Raw genomic sequence first — 23,236 nt, 5'->3', positions numbered from 1 at the left:
ACTTTATTTCACTTTGTCATATAGCTTATTTAATTTTTTTCTACTGTTTTGTGCTGATCCTGCACTTTTACATATTTTGTTTACTTTTGAGAAGGTGTATGTAAATATTGTACAAATTCAAATTCCCATGAAAGCCACAGGTGTAAGTTCTCAAATACTTTTTGAATTGTGTTCCTATCTGTTACAGGGGCTGAGAAATCAGTAATGTAGTAGGCGTTGACACAATTGCTGAATTTCTAGAAAAACTTCAGGTTCTGGGGGCTTTTCTGAAATCGCCTATAGGTTTTACAGGCATTTTTCCAGGCGCTTTAGGCCTAAATGGGTTAACGTTGGCCAGCTTATAGTATGTATCATGATTCACTACGTTAGATCGCCAATGCAGGGCTCTCAAGTGTCATGCATTGAGCGTGACAGTCACTCATTTCGGTCTTTAATCACGCACTCCCGCCACACATCGTATTTCTCACGCTGGAAAAAAACCTCTAGGCTATATAATGTGCCGCTGCGCACAAACATGACCTGGCCGCACTGCCCTCACCATGGAGGAATCAAGCACGTCTCCCCGAATCCCCTTGAGTTCTGACGTGAGGTCAGGTGCCACTTATCAGCCAATCCAAAAAAAGAACTGGGCTACACAATAGCCAATCAGAAAAAAACGTATATTTTGTATCTGTTGTATCTGGGTAAGATTTAACCCAGCAACCAATTAAAATAAAGCATCCTGGCATTGCGCGCGACTGATGTTCCGAAAGTTTCGTTCACCTGAGGAAACCACTGGAGCTCTGAGCATCATTCTTCTACAAGGAGTAAGTCGTCTCCTGTTTTAATGTTACGACAAATTCACAATGGTTTGATACACGCAATGACAACTTGACTCCAGTTAGAGAATTTTTCCCAGATAATTAGCATTAGTTTTTAATGAGTGTTTGTAGCCAACACAGTTTTAGGCTACAGCCTGCCTTTTCACTATAGCTTTGACTCCAAACTTCGTTAATAGGCTATAATAAATTCGATTAGGCCTATTCAAAATATATATAGCCAAAAATTGGAACGAATATTAGGCAGACATTAATATTCAATGATGTTATGGGCATTATGTTTTTATGAGCACTGAAAACATTTAAATTAATGAGCACCACATCCATGTGTGATAGGGCTCATTTGAGTAGGCTACCAAACATTTTGACTGTGCCTCTAGATAAACATGAACAAGATTTTTTTGGTATTTATTTGAGATACATTATGGTTTTAATCGAGCAACAGAAAAATAATCGTTAGACTAATCGTCCAATTAGTCGTTAGATTAGTCGACTAATCGATAAAATAATCGCCAGATTAATCGTTTACAAAATAATCGTTTACTCCCAGCCCTAGTGTTTACGGTACCTGGTGGCTGTGTGTGTTTGTGTGTGTGTGTGTGTGTGTGTGTGTGTGTGTGTTTACAGTACCTGGTGTGTGTGTGTGTGTGTGCGTGTGCGTGTGTGTGTGTGTGGGCGTGTGTTTGTTTATGGTACCTGGTGGCTGGATGTGGATCTGCTGGCTGTGCCTGTGCCTGTGTGTGAGTGTGAGTGTGAGTGTGAGTGTGAGTGTGAGTGTGAGTGTGAGTGTGAGTGTGAGTGTGAGTGTGAGTGTGAGTGTGAGTGTGAGTGTGAGTGTGAGTGTGAGTGTGAGTGTGAGTGTGAGTGTGAGTGTGAGTGTGAGTGTGAGAGTGTGAGTGTGAGTGTGAGAGTGTGAGTGTGAGTGTGAGTGTGAGTGTGAGTGTGAGTGTGAGTGTGAGTGTGAGTGTGAGTGTGAGTGTGAGTGTGAGTGTGAGTGTGAGTGTGAGTGTGTGTCGAGTCAAACTGTGGTTTTAATTTTACTTTAGGGTTTAAGAAAATACACTGGAAAAAAAAGAGGAAATTAACGGACAAAAAATAGTGATTTAATTTTAATTTGGGAGCGGAAGGACTCACCAGCTCAACTAATGGTTGTCGCAAAGTTCTAACCAACGCAAAAATAAGCTACGTCATACACGCGACGCAGACACAAGAGCAACAGGTGGTTTAATGTAGCTTCAAGGAGGCACGAGAGTGAACAAAATAATTGTTTGAAGACCATAATGCTTGTAATATATTGTACATACTGAACATCTTTGAAATCTGGAGAGGCAGCCGGTAAGAGAATGTAGCCTACTTCCGATCTTTTCCATCAAAGTCTGCCGCTGCTCCGGTAACGTTGATTGTGCTATTAATAGCTTTGAACCGCAGCATTCGTTGCAAGTGGGGATGCTAATGTTGTCTGCCTATACCGTGAACTGTAAACTAAGTTAGAAACCTGTTAGAAATTAAGTTGTGTCACCTGTTAGGGATAAGGTGATGGTGAGGCTGCAGTAGCCATTTTTGTATAAGTGATGGTTTATGCATTTAGTACTTTACTATTGAAGGTTAAACAGTTAAGAAACGTAATTGCTGCAGTTTGCTTGTACCAATTTCTGCGTTGTTTTGTGTACATTTTTTAAGTTGGTTAAAATTAGACTTTTACAATTCCAGTATATTTTGTACAAGAATTTATATTTGAACAAATCAATCATTTTGCACATGTTGGTGTCGGTTTACTGTTGTGTGTATTGCTGATATTTATGTGTGTTTTCTATGTTTCTGTTTGTCCTTAAAGGTTTTTTACCTAAAGGTTAATGGCAAGAGAAAATAGCGAGCTACTGTTTAACTGAAAATAAAAAGGAAACAAAAGTGAAAACGTAGCTACTGCCTGGGACTCAAGTCATTACATTTGAGTGGAATCCAGTTTCCCAAAAACCTCCAATAGATGTCAGTTCCTCTTTCAAGTTGGGGAAAAAGTACAAAGCAGCAAAAAACACGGACAACTTGACAGTGTGAGTGTGTGTGTGTGTGTGTGTGTGTGTGTGTGTGTGTGTTTACGGTACCGGGTGGCTGGATGTGGATCTGCTGGCTGGGGCTGGGGCTGGTGGGGCGCTTGATTCTCAGGGAGCTGAGAGCTTGATCCTCCCGAGCCGAGAGCTTAAGGGGTAGCATCTGCTTCATGTCTAAGGAGGCTGAGAACGTAAACAGAGCAGGCATCAATACTGTTGTGTGAGTGTGAGTGTGTGCGTGTGGGTGTGTGTGTAAGTGTAAGTGTGAGTGTATGTGTGTGTGTGTGTGTGTGTGTGTGTGTGTGTGATGTCCCCATTAATATTTCCTCATGTGGAAGACACTTTTATCCAAAGTGAGGCACAACAATCAAGCCACAGTAAGAGAAGATCCAATGAGAGGAGAGTCTAAACGAGCCAATCAAGCCACAGTAAGAGAGAAGATCCAATGAGAGGAGAGTCTAAACGAGCCAATCTGTGTTTTCAGTTAAGCCCCAGTGCAGTGTGTGTCTTCGTATGTGTGTATGCATTAGGGGCCGGATATACAATAAGCCGGATGATGTATAGTTTGGAGGTCATTATCTTAAAATAAATCGATTGGATTTCAAATAAGAGTATACCGCGGTTGAAACGGTATAGCCAAATCTCTCCCGGTAGACACATTTCTACCGTTGCACGGTATATACTGTCATACCGCCCAGCCCTAGTATGCATGTCAATCCATGGATGTGGGTGAACGTGTGAACCTGTGTTCGTATGTATGTGTGCACATGTGTGTTCGTGTGTGTGTGCACTTGTGCATGCATGCGTGCGTGTGTGTTCGCTCACCTAAGCTCTCGGTGCGGTGCGAGCCCTTGAGCCTGCTGCTCTTCTCCTTGCCCTTGCTGAAGGCGGCCAGCTTGGTGGGGATCTGCTGCTGGACGCCGCCCAGCTTGTGCAGCTGGTTGGTGGTGCTGATCAGGTGGATGGGCACCTCGGAGCTCTTGCCACCCCCCGCCGCCGCCGCCTGCTTCACCTCGGGCCGCTCGGGGAAGTCGGCCGGCGAGATGGACATGCTGGAGCGGAGCAGGGTCTTGGGCGGGAGCGTGGGGTCCACCGTCGGCCCCTGGGCCAGCAGGAGCTCCCCGTTAAAGCTGGATGACAGCGGGATGTGCTGGAGAAGAGATGGATGAAGGAGAAGAGAGTGATGAAGGAGAAGAGAGAGGGATGAAGAATAAGAGAGGGATAAAGGAGAAGAGAGAGGGATGAAGAATAAGAGAGGGATGAAGGAGAAGAGAGAGAGGGATGAAGGAGAAGAGAGAGGGATGAAGGAGAAGAGAGAGAGGGATGAAGGAGAAGAGAGAGAGGGATGAAGGAGAAGAGAGAGAGGGATGAAGGAGAAGAGAGAGAGGGATGAAGGAGAAGAGAGAGAGGGATAAAGGAGAAGAGAGAGGGATAAAGGAGAAGAGAGAGAGGGATGAAGGGGAAGAGAGAGGGATGAAGGAGAAGAGAGAGAGGGATGAAGGAGAAGAGAGAGAGGGATGAAGGAGAAGAGAGAGAGGGATGAAGGAGAAGAGAGAGAGGGATGAAGGAGAAGAGAGAGAGGGATGAAGGAGAAGAGAGAGAGGGATAAAGGAGAAGAGAGAGGGATAAAGGAGAAGAGAGAGAGGGATGAAGGGGAAGAGAGAGGGATGAAGGGGAAGAGAGAGGGATGAAAGAGAAGAGAGAGAGGGATGAAGGGGAAGAGAGAGGGATGAAGGAGAAGAGAGAGGGATGAAGAAAAAGGGAAAGGGAGGTGCCATTTCAGTTTGTTTGTTCTGTATTCTTGGTTCTACATTTCTGCACATGTCGGTATACATGTGTTTACATATGCAGTTGTGGTGGGTATATTATTGGTAAATCCATCAGCTGGACTACAGGAAGTGAAGTAAATCTACCAACATACAGTACAGAGATGACACTAAACTGGACCAAGCTAAAGGCAACAGTGAAATAACAGACGGTAAACAAACAGTTAATGGGGAACAGCAAGCACATCTGGCTCGACTGAGGGCTGCTGGACAGGTTTCATATTTCATATTATAGCAACTGGGGGAGTGATGGTTTGAGGAGTTACGGACTGCTGCTCCTTTCTGACAAGCAGTTGACGCTTCGCTATTGATGAACAATCTGCCTGTGTGCCAAACGGTATTCACACACACTCAGACACGCACACAGACACACACTGGCCAAGGGTTTAATGAGAAACACCAGCAGGCGGCACAAAGTGTGCCCAGAGTGCTGCTACTGATCTGAGAGCAGTTGCACGAGACAGAGATAGATTGACCTTGGTATAAGGAGGGAGGGAGGTGGACAAAGTCACGGTGCTTGTACTCCCTGTAATATATATTTTGACTAAACACAGCCAAGAGAGGCCAAGAGGTGGCCTTCATTTCAACACTGAATTCAATCATGGTTGTCCTGGAGTTTTGACTTTCATTTTGGTAACAACTTTTTTTTAACTGTCAAAGGTCTTACTCGGACACAATCGGTCTAGTAAGCTGGTAAAAATGTATGTTAAGTTTAAAATGTTCTCATCTGTGTGTTTTCAGTGGGTCTGAAACAAGTCCAACGAGCCCTGTTTTAATGCAAACATGATGTCCTCTCTGCTCAGCCTCAGAAGGGCGCAGTGTTGGAGAAGCCGTCTCTGGCTGCTGAAGTGTGACTCATGAGACCAAAGCACAGCTCCCAGCTGGAGGGGTAGGATGGGGGAGTAGGGGAACGGGAGGGTCTCTCCCACAGGACCAGATGATTCCAGCTGTGGGGGGGAGGGGGGTGCATCCAGCTCCCCTCCCAGGGCAAGGGTGCGCACAAGGGGTCAGAGGAGGAAGTCACCCTTCATCCAGCGCTTGGGGTGTTTTAAGCCCTGTTACACCCTGGAGCTGAGCTAATGAGTTCAGAGACTGTGTTGTTCTAACCGGATTTGAGCTAGAACCTGGGAACAACAAGCTCAGAACCAGTTCCAGTGCACAGAGGAGCCTTTGTGGAACCCCGGGGAGCGGCAGCAGCTTTTTCCCAGCTCTGGCGTCCACGGCACACAGACACTCCATTGTATCTGTTCCGTAGAAAGGTGCCATCCATAAATACAGGGGCTTATTCAAGGGCTTTTCAAGAATCAGATCTGGGCTCGCTTGCAGCGGCGCACAAAAGCCTTGACTGACATCACATAAACAATTAGTCTTGGCCGAGCTCCAGCCGCTCTTTAAATGAGAGGGTGCAGCTGGATAATTATAGGGTGCGGCTTCACCCCCCCCCCACCTTCCATCCTGCGACGCCTTAAGGTACTTATCAGCAAACACTGGTCCTGGCATTTCTGCTGACTGTGCAAAGCGGGGGGGGGGGGGGGGGGGGGAGGAGGACCAGAATCTGAGACTCCCCCCTCCCACACCACAGGGTCACAAGGGTGATGGGAGCACCTCATCTTTATTCAGCATGAGCAGAGCGTGGAGGTATCAGGTGTGGCTGGGGAGCAGAGGCACGGGCCCTGATGACTAAATCACAGGGTCCCAGCAGCCTCAGTATATTGGCCCCTTATCCAAACACCAGCTTACAAAAAAACAAATAAATAATAATAATCCTCAGCTGTTGTTGTTTTTGTTTATGATCGATGTCAGTGGTTGGTTCCACTGCCCTGGTGTTTACTCTGGGTTCCAGGAGTACTTGAGAAGCGTATAAGCTGGGGTTTGAGACGCAAGCTTCATTTGATACGAGTGAAAGACACAGAACAAAAACGAGACTCAAGTGAGGGATGTTGCTCCAGGATTACTCAAAAGGGCCCTAAGCAACCGCAACATGTGGCTCTTTGAACCTGAGTCAGCGAGGGAGGTGTGAGCCAGCTCTGCTTCTACCCGGCTTCCACCTGCCCTGGTGTTTACTCTGGGTTCCAGGAGTACTTGAGAAGCGTATAAGCTGGGGTTTGAGACGCAAGCTTCATTTGATACGAGTGAAAGACACAGAACAAAAACGAGACTCAAGTGAGGGATGTTGCTCCAGGATTACTCAAAAGGGCCCTAAGCAACCGCAACATGTGGCTCTTTGAACCTGAGTCAGCGAGGGAGGTGTGAGCCAGCTCTGCTTCTACCCGGCTTCCACTTAACGCTGTAGATTAATGTCAACATTCGCCCCATCCATGTTGACTCATGCATCTCATGCATCACAAGAACAGTGTTTGACCAGGAGCGCAGCACACTTCACTGTGCAAATGACAGGATGTGGACCAGACTAATTCCCCCAAACATTTCTTTGTTAGGAAGTCAAGCCTGGATCCTGCACATGAGAAGACCCTGGGAGACAGATTGGAAAATAAAAGAGCGAGGGAAATAAGGGGAAAAAAAGAGAGAGAGAGAAAGAGAGAGAGAAAGAGTGAGAGAGAGAGAAAGAAAGAAAGAAAGAAAGAAAGAAAGAAAGAAAGAGAGAGAGAGAGAGAGAGAGAGTGCAAGAGCCCTGAGGACACTAAAGTCCACAGGAGGAGTACAGCACCTGGCCCTTCTCCAGTACACTGTGTTCACCATGGAAATAGGAAGTGACTAAGAAACAGAGAGAGAGGACTTGACTGGCCTAGGGCACACAGCCACGGCTCAGGCATGCTGGGGTGGAGGTGGACGCCCCAGGGCACATCCTCTTCACGTCCATACCATGGGCAAGGTCAACTCAAGTGTCAATGAACAGAACATGACACTAATGTTCCCTGACCAAATTTGGTTATATTAACACACACTCAATCTCCTAGCTATGCATTGAAGACAGAATCCTCATTTAACTTTATTAACATTTTTGGGAGATGGAACTGCCACACGTCAACCTAATATTACAGCCCGTCAGAACATGCCAAGCTTGCCCTTGATAAACACATTATTCTGTTTCAAAGAGTCAGCTAACGGCCACACTGCAGACTCTGCTCCCGTCGGGAACTGCCCATCTCTCAAGTGGATAGTGCTGTGCTACTGAACACCCACTTTCCATTTGAAGCAGGAGAGGCTATTCAGTTAAGATTGACGACTTTGTATTAATTATATTCAGCTTTAGTTAGTCAAACCATGTCAAGATTGAAGCCATGTAGAAGTCTCAATGCTCGTCAGGTACAATACACATTTGGTGAAATATACACCATACCTATTTACTTCATAGCCCAAGCACACGGTCCTGTCTATGAGAAACACATGTAACAATCAGATGAAATGCCTTGCTTTCTTTCCCAACACTCATTCTGGGAGACCTGAGGGCAAGCTGACTGCACGCTGATAACAGTGCCAAGGTGTGCTGAACGCCGTGAAGATAGCAGAGGCAACTGCCTCTGCCTGGGGGCATGTCCAGACACATCACCCGTGACGCCTGGAGAGGAATATACTATGGCTATGGAACGGGTGAGCGCCAAGGGCGTCTCAACATCGCTGCTGTCAATCTGTAATGATTGGTCTTGATGAAAGTGCCCGGGAGACGTTGGCTTGGAATGAAGCCCACAAAAAAAAAAACGAGTTGACAGCTTTTAATGTCTGCCTAATGAGCACATGAACAAAGAGACCAAATGCAGGTTATGGGCTTTTGGGATTGTGGTATAAAAATAGCCATCTGAAATATACTTTGAATAAAATGCACAGTTGTGATCCACAGAGGATCCTCAGACTCTGTCCCTGCATCCTGAAGACTAGAGAGACAGTCAGTCTAGCGGTCTGAGTTGTCCTTCACAGCTCTCTGAAGACTGCCATATCTGTCTGTCCCGCTCCAGGGAGTCAACCAGCAGGCAGCCGGGGTGAGATGTCTGTGCTCCGGATTAATAATAATAATAATAATAATAATAATAATAATAATAATGCATTTTATTTCTATAGCACACTTTCACATACAAATTTGTCTCAAGGTGCTTAACAGGGTCACAATAGCAATATAAAACAGTGCATTCAAAAACAATACAGAAAAAAAAAAAACAGAAACCAGGGGCCGTATTCACAAAGCCTTTTATCTTACCACTAGGAGTGCTCCTAACTCGCGCTAAAACCTTTTACGTAGGAGTAATTTCTTAAAAGTGATTCACAACGGCTCTGAGACCTACTCATACTAAGGATAATACCAACTCCTAAGCTTAAGATAAAAACTCCGTTGCTATGGATGACGTCCATTCTCATGCACGAGTTTAGAAGCGGTGCGTACGGTGATTGGTTGCTGACAGGCGCTCTCATTCAAAACTCAGTCCTAACATCCCCCTAACGATCCCACTAAATCAACAGAAAATAAGAGAATAACCTAGGCTTCAAATGAAGTCATATTAAATAGTTATGGATAGTGCACTTAGCAGAATGCACACGCATGATGACAAGTTTGTGCATCCAACGAGAATGATGCTTTGCACGTTAAGAGAAAGAGAAATTGCCGAAAAAAACACGGAAATTGCATGAAATCAAAGAAGTAATAATTAAAGCACCCTGCAAACTATGCGTGAGGCATGGGAGGACTTATGTGTTAACATAAATGCTTCATTCCCTGCCGTGTGTCGCTCTGTCGATGACTTAGAGAAGCGGTGGTATGCGCTCCAGTCACAATGTAGGATGGAGATTGCGGAGTGGACTTTAAAAGAGCCGTCGCGGCTACAGGTATTGTGTCACCAAAATAGGCCTCATGCGTATACTTGCATGTTGTAGTTCAACTGTGCTCCCGGTTGTGGATTGAGGAAGGGTGTCAAAAGCCATGTCTTGCATGGATGGCCACTGTCAGCCTACAAGTGGCATCCAGCAGGTACATGGTGCCGCTCAAAAAGCTGGCGCAGACCGCGCTCTCCATTAAAATGCGCGAATCGTGAGTAGATCCAGGCCACTTCGCAACAATATCCATGATTGTGAAATTTGGATCAAACACTATCTGTGTATTAATTGAATGTACCTTTTTGCGGTTTACAAAGACGTCCTCATCTCTGGATGGAGCAATTATTTTAATGTGTGTTCCATCGATGGCACCCACGACACCGGGCATTCCTGCAAACGCCATGAAATTGACCTTGATCCTTTGAAGTAGGCGATTGTCCAAAGGGAACCGGATAAACTGTTGTACAATGTGTGGTCTACAGAGTGCGGTGATTGTTTGATGAATGAATCGGCTTGATTGCGATATTCTGAAGTCGTCTGCGTTGCAAAGTTGCATTTTCCCCGTAGCCAAAAATCTTAATGTTATCAAACATTTAACTTCCGGACTGATTGGGTTGTTTCGGATAGTTGGAGACGTAATTGCATGCCGCACTAATTCTAGTAAAATGTTGATGCCTTCACGGTTTAAACGATATCTTCTCAACAATTCAGAGTCGTTCATTGTCTCCAACACGTTACGTCTGGCTTCAGCCATTTTAAGACTTTTTGTGAATAGGTCTTAGTGACTTAGGAGTCCTCATGAGGAGTTTTAAGCTGTCCTAGACTTAGGTGCTACTTTTAGGGATAAAATATTTTGTGAATTGCTCTTAGTAAAAAAAAATAGGAGTCCTAAATTTAAGACTGACACGCCCATTATTTTTAGGAGTTTCTCCTAAATTCGCCACTTATGAGCTACTTTTAGCCCTAAGATTCTTTGTGAATACGGCCCCAGGTCTTTAGGACAAGGCAGACATAAAAAGATGGGTTTTGAGGTGGGATTTAAAAGTAGTGATGGAGTCCAAAGCCCTAATGTTCTCCGGGAGCTTGTTCCAGAGTCGTGGCCCCAGCGAGGAGAAGGCACGATCTCCCATTCTGGACATATTTGTCCGGGGAACTGCAAGAAGGTTTGCTTGTCCGGACCTAAGGTACTATGCACACGAAGTCTAGGGCCTCCGAATCGGATTTACTTTTCACACCAATCGAATCTTTTAATTTCGTAAATACGGAGGCTGGCAACGAGAGATTTGCGTAAACACGGAGGCAGCAGATTGTGGTGAACCGACTGTAGTACATACCTCACGCCTGTGGGTGGCGCTTTAGCGCTTTATTTACACAACTGAAAAAACGTGAAAAACCTAGAAGAAGGTACTTCACAGCACGAGGATAAACACATTACACAAGACATTCAAGCTCCAATTAACAACATTACATTATGATAGTTAATATCAGTGGTCAGACTAAAGGATATGCGAAAATGAATTATTTTTTCTATTGATAATAAAGAGTTTGGAACAGTAACATGACATGTCTGTCATCCCATTTCCCATGATGCATTGCTCCGAGCATTTTACATACATTTATGAATAAAAAAGCAAATTAAATTGCTGGCGAATTTATATTTGTGGTCATGAAAGTTATGTTTCGTCTGAATAAGAAGAATTAGATCAAGATAGGGGGCTAATCAAAAATCAGAAGACTGGGTTAATGTTAGTGAATTCGAGGCCCACCACGAGTGAGATTTTGAGGGAGAACAAGTTATACATATATTGGTTGGAGATGGCGAAAAGATCACGTGGGGCAGTGACGTCATCAGGTTGCGTGAAACCGTGCAGACGAACACCAGCCCCCATACCGATTCAAATCTACTCACTTTCTACCCCGGACTGTGATCGTTGCGGAAACAAGGTGCGGATAGAGAGTGTTCGTATGTATGATAGGGCTATCTGTATTAGCTATCCGTATCAGATTGACAAACTAGGCTCCATGTAAACGACCTCTAAGAGTCCTTGGTGTGAGATGAGGGGTGAGGAGATCCTGGAGATAGGCCGGACCGTGTTTATGGCCTTGTGAACTAGAAGTAGGACTTTGAAGTTTATTCTCTGGTTGATTGGAAGCCAGTGGAGGGAGTGGAGGACTGGGGTGATGTGTTCGGATCTCCTTGTCTTGGTGAGAACCCGGGCAGCACTGTTTTGAACATACTGCAGCCTCTGGATGGTTTTTGCTGGAAGACCTGCCAGCAGAGAGTTGCAGTAGTCCAGACGGGAGCTGATGAATGCGTGCACCAGCTTTTCTGCAGCATGTTTGTGAAGAGAGGGTCTCAGCCTTGAGATGTTTCTCAGGTGGTAGAATGAAGTTTGGCAGATGGATTTGATGTGTGCATCAAAGGACAATGAAGAGTCCAGCTTGACACCAAGGTTTGTGACAAGTGAGGAGAGAGGGGTGGGGTGGCCATTTATGGTGATTTAGGTGATACCGGCCTTTTTTATTTGGTGGGGCGTGCCAATAAGAATGGCTTCAGACTTGCCACCATTTAGCTGTAGTGAGTTGTTGCTCATCCAGTGCTGGATGTCATCCAGGCATTTGGTAGTCTGTGATAGTGCCTGTTGTTTGTCGGGTGAAGTTCGGATGTAGATTTGTGTGTCATCTGCATAGGAGTGAAATGGGATGTTATGACCTCGAAGTATGTTTCCCAGGGGTAGCATGTAAATTAAGAAAAGCAGGGGCCCCAGGACTGACCCCTGGGGGACAGCAGAGGTAACACACCTAATGCTGGAGGTGATATTGCCAAGGGCAACATATTCCTGCCGTCCTGTGAGATAGGAATAAAAGAAGTCCAGGGCAGAGCCTGTAATTCCCACCTCCTGGAGGCACCGAAACAGGATATTATGGTCCACTGTATCAAAAGCGGCGCTTAGATCCAGCAGGACTAGTAGGCTGGGTGAGCCAGAGTCTGATGACATTAGGAGGTAATTTACCACCCTCACCAGAGCAGTTTCGGTGCTATGGGAAGGTCTGAAACCAGACTGGAAGGATTCATAAAGCTGGTGGGAGTGGAGATGGTTATGCAGCTGGAGGGAGACGACCTTTGCTAGGAAGGGGAGGTTTGAGATGGGACGGTAGTTTGAGAGGTCCTCAGGGTCCAGATTGTGCTTTTTAAGCACAGGTTTGATGGCTGCCAGTTTGAGGGCGGGGGTAACTTCACCAGTAGATAGGGACCTGTTTATTATGTGGGTTGCACTGGGGACAATGGCTGTGAGGCAAGCTTTCAATAGAGATGTGGGGATGGGATCCAAAGAGCTGGTGGAGGAGTTCATTTTTAAAACAATGCTGGACAGTTCAGCTTGGGTGACCTCAGCAAAATGATCAAGGGCTGGGCCATCATGGGGGCAAGATCCGAGGGAGGATCAGGTTGGTCGGGGGTGATGTTGCGCCTGATCGACCTTTGTTTTGAAAAAGTCCATGAAGCGGTTGCAGTCATCAGAGGAGGGAGTATTGGTGGAGGAGCTGCAAGGTTTGAGCATCTGATTTATAGTGGAGAACAGGTGCCTTGGGTTATTATGGCCAGAGTCAATGAGAGTGGAGTAGTATGATGCCCTGGTAGCTCTAAAAGCAGAGGAATATATTTTCAGAGGTTCTCTGAAGTACAGCTTGTGGACAGTTAAGCCAGTTCGCCTAAATCTGCGCTCAATTTTTCGACCCTCCGACTTAAGGGCTCTGAGATGGTCAGTGAACCAAGGGGCTAAGCGCTGGAAGGACACCAGCCGCGTTCTTTCAGGGGCAAACCTGTCTAGGCCATCTTGAAGAGTGTGGTTGTAACGGTGGTTGTTCAAGTGAGAGTGCAGGATCAGGCTCTGTCAGGGCAGAAGAGAGAGCATTTGATAGCAGGGCATGGTCAATGTCCTTGATCTTACGGAAGGTAATGGAGCGCTTGCTGCTGGGGGCAGGTGGTGTAGCAATAGTGTCCAGTAGTCCCACACTGTGGTCAGATATGCCTAGCTCCAGGACATGGGTGTTGGAAACTGAGACATCGGCAGTGATGACAAGATCAAGGGTGTGGCCGTGTTTATGGGTAGGTCCTTGTACATGCTGAGTGAGCGGGAGGCAATCAAGGAGGTTGAGGAAGTCAACGGCCAGCGGGCACTTGGGGGCATCTACATGGATATTGAAATCACCAAGTACCACCAACCTGGAAAAGGTGGGCCACAGGGTTGTGAGGAGATTAGAGAAGTCTGATATAAAAGTAGGGTTAGCTCTGGGTGGTCTATAAATAGAAACAATTATCAGAGGTTGAGGGGTGAGGCTTCAGGCAGCTAAGTAGGGCTGAACGATTTGGGAAAATAATCTAATTTAAAATGTTATCCTCTTTTTTTCTCCAACAAAACGTACTGAATGATTTAAATATGACACAATATTAGATACATTTAGTGTGAAATATTCTTTCCCACATTTTACATTTGTATTTAACTGCTCATTACAGAAACAAATCGGTGGCTTTGCCACTGTGCATTTAAGTTATTTAAACTAAGTCAAGTATAAACACAAGGCATGCACTTTTTAAATTGGCCTTATGCAGTAATTGTACTTCATGGTCATAATCATAATCATAATATGGAGAATCGCCTCTGTGCCATTGCCATACCAGGGTCCGTAGGCAAATGACTGCGTTATGTAGGTGTGCCTGAAGCCGCCTGGTTTTTACTGTCTGCCGAACTAGTAAGTAGCTTATTTGCCGTCTTGTGTTGCACTTGCTTGATGTTTGACTGTGTTAGGACAGTAAGCACATTTCAAGAAATTTCGCTAGTTTGAGCCAATAGCATCTCGTTAGTGATTAGCACGGATCCGTTATGCTGCTTTAATCACTGTGTGCAAATTTTACCATCTTTAAAAAATAAATAAAAAAAAAAATGTAAGAAAAAAAAATTATCGTGGTTTTTATTCAAGTTGCGGTTTGAAAATCGCGTCTCATCATATCGCGATTAAAACGCAAATGCAATTAATCGTTCAGCCCTACAGCTAAGCATTCAAAATATGGGGAAACAGAGACCTGCAGTTCAACAAGGCCGAAAGTGTCCCGATAAAACACTGCCCGCCCCCCACTATGACCAGAGCTGCATGCTTTTTCGATGTATTTTTAGCCTGCAGGAGCCGCTTCATTAAAGGAGAGGTAGTCACCACTGTGATGCCAGGTTTCACTAAGACATAAAATGTCAATGTCATGGTCAGATAAAAATGTATTCAATATAAGTGATTTGTTTGTGAGGGACTGGATGTGAAGGGAGGCAAATTTGAGAGCCTTCTGTTTTTGGGGGGAGGGTGTGTGTTTTCTGAGAGGGCGGAGATTTTTTCTAGATCCGTGAGTGGTAGTGTTGGCACAGTGACTAGAATCCACTCCACGAAATCCATTCAGCAGAGAGTGCGGGGATCTCGCGGTGTTTCCCACGTTGTAGTGCAGAGATCTCACAATGTTTCCTGTGTTGTTGTTGGCTGTGGCTACGGCGCTGTGATGGCGCGTCAGACGTGCAACAGGTGACCAGAGAGATGGGATGTTCATCTCCGAGCAGCATGGCTGATTTTGGAAGATTCATTTTCTACCGGAGCCTGTGTGGATGTAGCACACAGGCTATGCCATTCAATAAGCATCCGAAGTAGAGCTCAGGGGAGCTAGTAGTCAAGTTGGTGAAAGCTGCTGTAACGCAATGTTCTCGGCAAAGTCCGAGACAGCTTTTTTTTCATGAATCCGAATGGTGCGTAGTTGTGCTGGCCCTTTCGCTGGCATGGTGGAAGACGTAGGCGACATGCATTTTTTCCTTTATCGATTTTAATAGGCCTACTCGATAAATGGTAAGCAAAGCAAGGAAGGTTACCAGTAGCATAGTTTGTAACATTCAGAAGCGGGCGTCTTCTTCAGATTACTATAGTTTGCGCGCTTGCAGGTGTGGTGGTGAAATGCAAGCGATACAAAGTTGTGGCTTTCCATGATTAGGCCTTCACGTTACTGGGGTGTTTATAGGACTAATTTGAACAATGGTTTTGTAGCATTATTGACGTATTGACGGCAACTGCGTAAAATAGGCAACCAGATATTCGAATAGTTCGAATTCGTGATTTTTTTCCAAACGAACATTCGAATGTCATTTTTGAGCAATTTTGACAGCCCTACGAAGGAGTCCAAGTTCTTTGAGGATGGGGTTGTTTAGTCCAGGAGTGGTTGCGGGGTGAAGTCGGCAGAGTTGCGAGCTGGTATAGTTGAACACCATGGTGACCGATTAGGGATGCTGCCTAGCCTCGCTAGCTACACTGTGGTGAGATGGAGGAAAGTTGGAAAGTTGTCCGTCCAGGCGAGTATGATGCGTATGATGAGTATGATGGTTGGATCCCTGAGCCCTTTCCCTTAGAGCCCTTTTCCAGGTGGGACGGACAATGTTAAGAGTCTTTCAAAGATGTCAGCGTCCTCGCCTCAATACTTTTTTTAAATTAAAACAAGTCTCCGGAATGATGTTTTGGTAGCTGAACTAACGAAGACCCTTATAACATTTTTAAATAGATCAAAAAGTACAAAAATGATTGGCTATGTACAGCGATTTAACTGAACTACAATATTATATACAACAGAAGAACTGACATTTAGAATAAATTAAGATTACCGTAAAAATCTGACAAAAACTGGGCTAGACAGAGCGGCGTTAGACTCGCCAGCGTCCCCATAACCTAGCAACATCAAGAGATTAGCCAGCGGGCACAGGGCAGGGGCAGGGGCAGGGGCAGGGGGGGATCTCCTGAGCCCTGTGGCCAGAGAGCATCCGGCGTGACAGCCTGACCTTGTCGCAGAAATTAGACGCCTGGAGTGCAGATAATTCATGTCAGCTGCATGTTTTCAGACAGGCTGCATCAGCGAGAGCTTTGTGTGTGTGTGTGTGTGCGTGTGTGTGAAAGAGAGAGAGAAAGAGAGCGAGAGAGAGAGGGACAGAGTGTGTGTCTGTCTGTGTGCGTGCGTCAAGTTGATGAACTACTACTTAACCGAAGAGGAGCCAGGCGAAAGCGAGTCGAGGAGCCTTAATATATCCCCCACCAGCCTAAACTCGATCAGTGAAAGACGCTGGCAAGGTGGCAGGGGTGGGGGGACGGGGCAGTGCGTCATGAATGGTGGACTTGTGTCAGTCATGTCAGAGACGGATTCCTGACGGAGTCTCTGTCGATCAAGGCCGTCTGCCTGGCCAGCCATGCAATTAATCTGGCTGGGCCAGTGGCGGTGTTTGTGTGTGTGTGGGTGCCTGTATGTATGCCTGTGTGTGTGTGTGTGTGTGTGTCCCATCTCAGGGTGCCCACCCCGCATAGTGTGCCGTCAGAGAGGAGGCTAAAGTTACGGCATCGCCACCGGCTGGCACGGCAACACAATAAGAGGCATTGTGACATCACTGGGAGTACAGGCAGAGAGGTGGAGGGAAGGAGGGGGGAGACACTATCTCAGTGTAGGTGACTGGTTATAACTTTGGCAAATGGTAATTTTTCCCTAGCCTGGCCATTACCAGCCTGTGACTCCATTTCATTCCGTCTTTCAGTCTGGGCCAACCCAATGCATTTTGGTTTCCGAGATCGGCGGGTGCTTATCTTGAGGTTTAAAATCATTGGAGTTCCCTTAACCAATCAGCAACGTTTAGTAAGCATTCGGTAGATTAAACTCTTCCCAAAGCCAGTTGGGAGAAGAGCTACGACGTCCTTTCCAATCATAAAACTTACAAGAAAATACTCTTGTTCTCCTTTTAATTTTCTGATGTTCTCGAGAGTTGAGACAACTTTTCCGATAGCTTTTCGTGTCTTTTCCTCCAAGGCGAGTTTTGCGTCACAGCTCTGAACTGTTCGCTGATTGGTCCTGCAAAATTTTGAGTTCTGGAGACGATTGTCAATGGGGTTGGGCCAGACTGAGTAAGAGCTTGAAATCAATTCAGGCGGAAATACGTAGGCTGGTGTCACCAGGCTAATTTTTCCCCCCTTCGGTTGTGTGTTTTTTTTTCTTTACTCTTTCTCATGGCATTGTCTTTCATATCCTGCCTGCCATCAGTAAACAGCCAGGGCTGGGAGGAGGATAAACCAGCCTTCCCCACACAGAGCCATATTGTTCCTGGCTACAGACAGCTGATGTTTCACAGGCTGGGAGCAGGAGCAGGAGCAGGAGAGTGGATGGGCCTTGTGCTGGTAAGCTGGAAGCTCACAGTGAGACCACACAAACCTCTCCAGTACTGACACTGACCTACTGAATGTCAGAAGACACAACGTCTCCTTGACATATCTGGGTTTTGCAAGTATTTTTTATTTGAATCCGGCACTGTGCGACTAATTCAGAGCTCAGAGATCAGAACGAAGGCAAAGTTTGTGAGTGCAAACTTCACTAATATTACACCGACTGATTTTATGGTGTTCAGTAGGGGGGTGGGTCCTGAGCAGTGACCATACTCAGGGAAGGAACACTTTGTCTGGGTACATATTTTATTAATGTGTGTGTGTGTGTGTGTGTGTGTGTGTGTGTGTGTGTGTGTGTTTGTGTGTGTGTGCGCGTGCTTGCTTGTGTATGTATCTACCTGCCCTGTCTCCTGTCCGGCGAACATGCCCGAGCTGAGCCCGGTGGGCAGCGTGGTGTGTTTCTTGAGGGTGAGCTTCTTCTGCTGCTCCAGCCGCTCCTTCTCCCTCTCCACGGTGCGCGTGGACTCGCGCAGGCGCTCCAGGTCCTCCTGGTACTTCTGCCGCTGGTGCTCCAGCTCCTCACGCTCCAGGGCCAGGCTCACCTCCACCCGCCGGCACTCGTCCTCACGCCGCTGCAGCCGCCCTTCAGCCGCCTCAGACTGCCGGCGGTGCCGGTCGCGTTCGCGCTCCCATCGCGCCTGCTCCTGCCGGTGCTGCAGCTGCAGCTTGTGGAAGTTGGCCAGCTCCTCCCGCTGCTTCTCCAGGTTGCGCTGCTTCTCCTGCTCCAGGAGCACGTTGCCCAGGCGATGGCGTCCGCCGCCGGGACGCTCGCGCTCGCTCAGGGAGGCCCGCTGCAGCTCCAGGTGGCTGTCCTGCTGTGCCACGATCGTCTGGGAGTTGAAGGGGGGAGGGAGGGTTAATAAAATGCAGGATGAAGCATATGTGCCTATGCACAGTATACATACAAGCACACACATGCCGACTCTCACACATACACACACATCCAAACATGCAGTACAGCTGAAGGTGTGCAACTTGGAGGGATGTTCTTAGAGGGGGAATTTGACTGAGCTGATATGCTAGCGCTTGTGGTTTCAAGGCCTGGGGAGCAGAATGAAAACCACCCACCCTCTGGTTAATGCCTAAGAGGACTACAGGGCACAACATTCCCCATAAATGCACACACAAACACACACACACACACACACACACGTTTTACCTGTAGACTGTATAGCCTCTGGGACAGCTGGAGCACTTTGTTCAGGAACTGCTGCAATAAAGATGAAGAGGCTTCAGTTTGAGTGAGAGAGTGGGGCCGGGTGGGGGGGGGGGGGGGTATTTGTGTGTGTGTGAGTGCTGAGTTTGGGTTATGCAACACCTTAAAAGTGCACAGATAGAACTTTACTTATACAACAATGTTATGCATTATTCAACTACAAAACAATATTGAGGGAAAACTTAATGCCCTTTTCTTTCCAAGCCTACCTCAGCCTCTGGAAAAGAGCCTGCCCACGACGGGTTCCGACGACGGGCTGGAGAGGACCCATCAACCTGTGGTGGGGGGGGCTGAGAAGGGGGGAGGGGCAGAAAGGAAAAATCCATTTTTACAATGAAGCAACCTTTCCAGAGGCCTTTAACAGCCAGCTCACTTTTTAAAGAGCCTTACATATCAGCTCATGGACACATGGGAGGATTCAGGAGCCCAAACAGTCAAATGGGTTTTTTCCCCCCGTCAGACAGGGAATGACGGCATGGAAAGCTTTGGAATGAGTCATCTGACTGTTCATGGTGCTGTTTACCAAACACTGTCTGGAGTCATTTGTTGTGGAAATCACAGAGCCCTCTCACAGGACAGTGGACATGTGCGCCGACCGGGCTGAAGTCCCTGTGTGTTTGAGTGTGTGTGTGTGTGTGTGTGTGTTAGAGAAGCGCGGATGGGCTATTATTTCATCCGCAACCGCATCACAAAACGCATGATCCGTCCGCTATCCATCCGCACAAATTTTATGACCAATTTTCAAAACCGCACCCACCCGCCATCCGCCTGTTGTTTTTAGGTATAGGCGCTGCTGACGCGAGGCTGACGCGAAGCTGACGCGAGGCTGACGCGAGGCTAGAAAGTTCTTGCCTGTTCTTGAAAGGAGACTGATCCAATGCCGCAAAGATATTTAAAGGATAAAGTCCCTAGTATGAAAGCCTATTGGCTATGTTGTAGCCTATCCCCAGAATATTATCAGTGAAGTGACGTCTGTCTCCGATCGATGCACAGGGAGAAACTTTAAAATAGCCAAGCACATCGGCAAACCTGACCTTACCATAGGCTAGTAGGCCTACGCTTTTTTCATCATTGTAATAAAACGCAATTTGGTACACCATTTTAATATGGTAATATAGCCTACTGTTTTTTTTTTTTTTTTGCAAAATGAAAGAAAGCCTATTAAGGAAACACCGACACGAGTTTATCAATTCCGAAATGTCACCGCATTGTAGGCTTTATAGGCTACTGTAACAACCCCAACACTTGCCTGCTTGCCTTGCAAATCAAAGTTTTCCGACTATTTTTCTTACCTTCTTTCTTAGCTGGTGATGTTACTGAGCTAGAAGTTAAACTTGTTCTGAACATCTCGAGCTGCCAATGCCCAATGTCACTTCTGAGTCAAATCACTCCATCATCTCTTTGAAATTCCTTATTCCACGAGTGGTAGGCTACAATGACTGGCTGTTTTAAAAATATAACTAATAGCCTAAATGTGAGTAAGTCAAAACATGTGCATAGTGTGTGTAGTATGTATAAATTACATGAGTGTTAATTCTAAAATGTGTGTGAGCATCCATACGAATGAGATCTTCAAAGTCTCCCTGTGTAAGTGCATGTCTGTCACTGTATGTGAGTGTAAGTGTGTGTGTGTATGTGAGTGTGAGTGTGAGTGTGAGTGTGTGTGTGCCTCTGTGTAAGTGTGAGTGTGTGTGTGTGTGTGTGTGTGTGTGTGTGTGTGTGTGTGTGTGTGCCTGTGTGTGAGTGTGGGTGAGTGTGCCTGTGTGTGAATGTGAGTGTGAGTGTGTGTGTGTGGTAAACTCACTATCTCCTCCAGGCCCTGGCTGCCACAGAGCTCTTTGAGCAGGGGGTCAGAGCTGGCTCTTTGACTCCTCTCTCTGGACTTCAGGCCTCCAGCACCTTTCTTCACACCACCATCTGCGTCACACAAACACAAACCTGTCTCAGCACTATGTGACGTGTTTGTGTGTGTGTTTGTGTGTGTGTGTGTGTGTGTGTGTGTGTGTGTGTGTGTGTGTGTGTGTGTGTACTTATACTCATGCTTGTGTGTATACACCGCTCATCCTTAAACTTCTATCCCATGTGAATGTGTTAAAGGTCAAGCAACAGTCACAAGGTCACGCTCTGCAGCAAGCACATGATTTGCTGCCAGGTGAGAGATGACCCAGCCAGTGACAGTCCCAGGGTTACAGTTCACACGTACTTTTATGGAGGATGGAGCAGCTGCTGTCATAGCCCCCAAGTGTGCTTGTGTGTGTAGTCCCAGGGTTACAGTTCACACGTACTCTTCTGGAGGATGGAGCGGCTGCTGTCATAGTCCCCAAATGTGTGTGTGTGTGTGTGTGTGTGTGTGTGTGTGTGTGTGTGTATATAGTCCCAGGGTTACGGTTCAAACATACTCTTCTGGAAGATGGAGCGGCTGCTGTCATAGCCCCCAAATGTGCCTGCCCTCCTGGGTAGAACGCCAGAACCCTGGCTCTCTTCTGGCCGTGGAGCAGGATCTCTCACGCGGGACAGCAGCAAGTTCTGCAGGTTCTCCACTGGAACGCAAGACACTCAGCACGTCAGAACCCCGTTCAAAACATCGGATGACTATTAATAATTTGCTAACAATTACACTTCAAATCATTTTTTAGTTTTTTTCGGCCTCTGGTGACATGACTGAGCCTTGCCTTCAGTGATGGCTCCCTTGAGCAACCGCTCCCCCTGCTGGAGATCGGAGGTATCGCCACGCAGCAGTAGACGGGAGCGCGAGACCACATCCTCTGCGCCACCCACCGACGCGGCCATGTCCGCAAACAGCTCCAGCTTCTCCGTCAGGATCTGGCTGATCTGAGAGTCTTTAGCAATCAGCCGGTCTGTGTGGGAAAGAGGGAAGAGAGAAATGGTCAGAAGAAGAAGAAGAAGAAGAAGAAAAAAAACACAAAACGGAGAGGAAGTAGAGAGAAACTTTAGCAGCTAGTGTGATTTAACCGACGCATTTAGTTTTGCATACGTCCTCATTATATGCTTAAGAAATAGAGGAATTGGGGAATTACAACAAGCAAGAGAGGCACTGTGTGGAAACACAGGAGCAGGTGACATGCTTTGAAAATAAGTAATTTGGCAAATTGTGTTCCTGCCATGCATAATTGAAGTTTATGCAATGACTATTAACTTACTTCAGTTATGTAATGTTACACCGCAGCCCTAAAGTTAATCTTTGAAAAGAATGAAGTCATCTGTTGCTAATACCACAGCGCCCCCTTGTGGCCAAGAAGAGCAGAGGCTGCACTCAACAGGGACGTTGCATGGTGTGAGGTGAGAACAGACCTTGGAACTCTTTGAATCGGGCAGCTCGGGCCTCCTCTTCCTCACTGAACAGACGCTCCTCTGTGGTAGGGCAACTGAGGAGGGACAAAAAGATGCTGAAAAGGTGGAACACGCACAACTATAATATCTTATTCAACTCATTGCGCAGGTTTGGACATTCAAAAAACATACTTACAGACGGACAGACAGACAGACACACACACACTTACAAATCGACCAAACAGTGCGTCAGTGTACCTCTCTACAGCTTGTCTGATGTGAGTCATCCAGGTGTTGCGCTCCTCTTTGGAGTTGGTGTGGATCTCGTACATCTCGGGCTCGTTGGAGGAGGCGCAGATGAGGAACATGGCCTTCTCCTCGTGCGCCACCTCCCGCACGATAAGCTTCTGCAGCGAGATCACCGACGGCTTGTTGTCCTGACACAAACAAAACAACAAACACACCCATGAACACTGCAGCCGTAAAAAACACACGGATGTTGATTCAGATGTGGTGAAATCGTATTCAGTTCCATTCCCGAAGTGTAGTTTCGGAAGCAGACAGAGTATAAATAAGTTTTCTTTGGGATGAACTTTATCAGTCACAATTGTAGCCACAGGTTAACAACATAAAAACTGTGTGTCTGTTCCAAGAGGACGGCTCTAGGTCTAAAGGATGGTGTTGAACCCTGATGTTTACACACAAACACACACACTGAACACTCACCACCGTGGAGAAGACGAGTCTTTGGTCCTTCTCCTGTATCAGCAACAGGGCGTCTGTCAACAGGACTGCCAAAATGTCTGAGGGGATTTAAAGAGCAGAGAGTTTTAGAGTGATTAATACAGTGTGTGTGTGTGTGTGTGTGTGTGTGTGTGTGTGTGTGTGTGTTTGCTTCAGTTTAGTGTGCCCAGCTCGTGTGTGTGCCTGTGTGGTTAGGGGTTTGTGTGAGAGAAGGCGGGAGTGTGTCTGAGTGAGTAAGTGTGAGTGTGTTTG

The 23,236-nt window shown here is 46.6% G+C and overlaps 1 protein-coding gene across 1 annotated transcript in view; it reads right to left on the bottom strand.

Annotated features, from left to right (window-relative positions):
- Positions 1–23,236, bottom strand: part of arhgef18b (rho/rac guanine nucleotide exchange factor (GEF) 18b) — a gene marked incomplete at its 5' end in the record, with an annotated part of 53,215 nt that overhangs the window by 5,755 nt on the left and 24,224 nt on the right. The window contains 11 exons of the mRNA XM_080832012.1: positions 2,921–3,049; positions 3,692–4,016; positions 18,072–18,563; positions 18,893–18,943; positions 19,159–19,239; positions 20,754–20,866; positions 21,349–21,489; positions 21,622–21,807; positions 22,262–22,335; positions 22,499–22,677; positions 22,967–23,043. Coding sequence (XP_080688138.1) covers positions 2,921–3,049; positions 3,692–4,016; positions 18,072–18,563; positions 18,893–18,943; positions 19,159–19,239; positions 20,754–20,866; positions 21,349–21,489; positions 21,622–21,807; positions 22,262–22,335; positions 22,499–22,677; positions 22,967–23,043 — 1,848 coding nt within the window. The remainder of the gene's footprint in view (positions 1–2,920; positions 3,050–3,691; positions 4,017–18,071; positions 18,564–18,892; positions 18,944–19,158; positions 19,240–20,753; positions 20,867–21,348; positions 21,490–21,621; positions 21,808–22,261; positions 22,336–22,498; positions 22,678–22,966; positions 23,044–23,236) is intronic.

This window comes from Sprattus sprattus, assembly GCF_963457725.1.
Source record: "Sprattus sprattus genome assembly, chromosome: 2".
NCBI lineage: Eukaryota > Metazoa > Chordata > Actinopteri > Clupeiformes > Clupeidae > Sprattus > Sprattus sprattus.
This window is presented reverse-complemented; position numbering and strand designations above follow the sequence as displayed.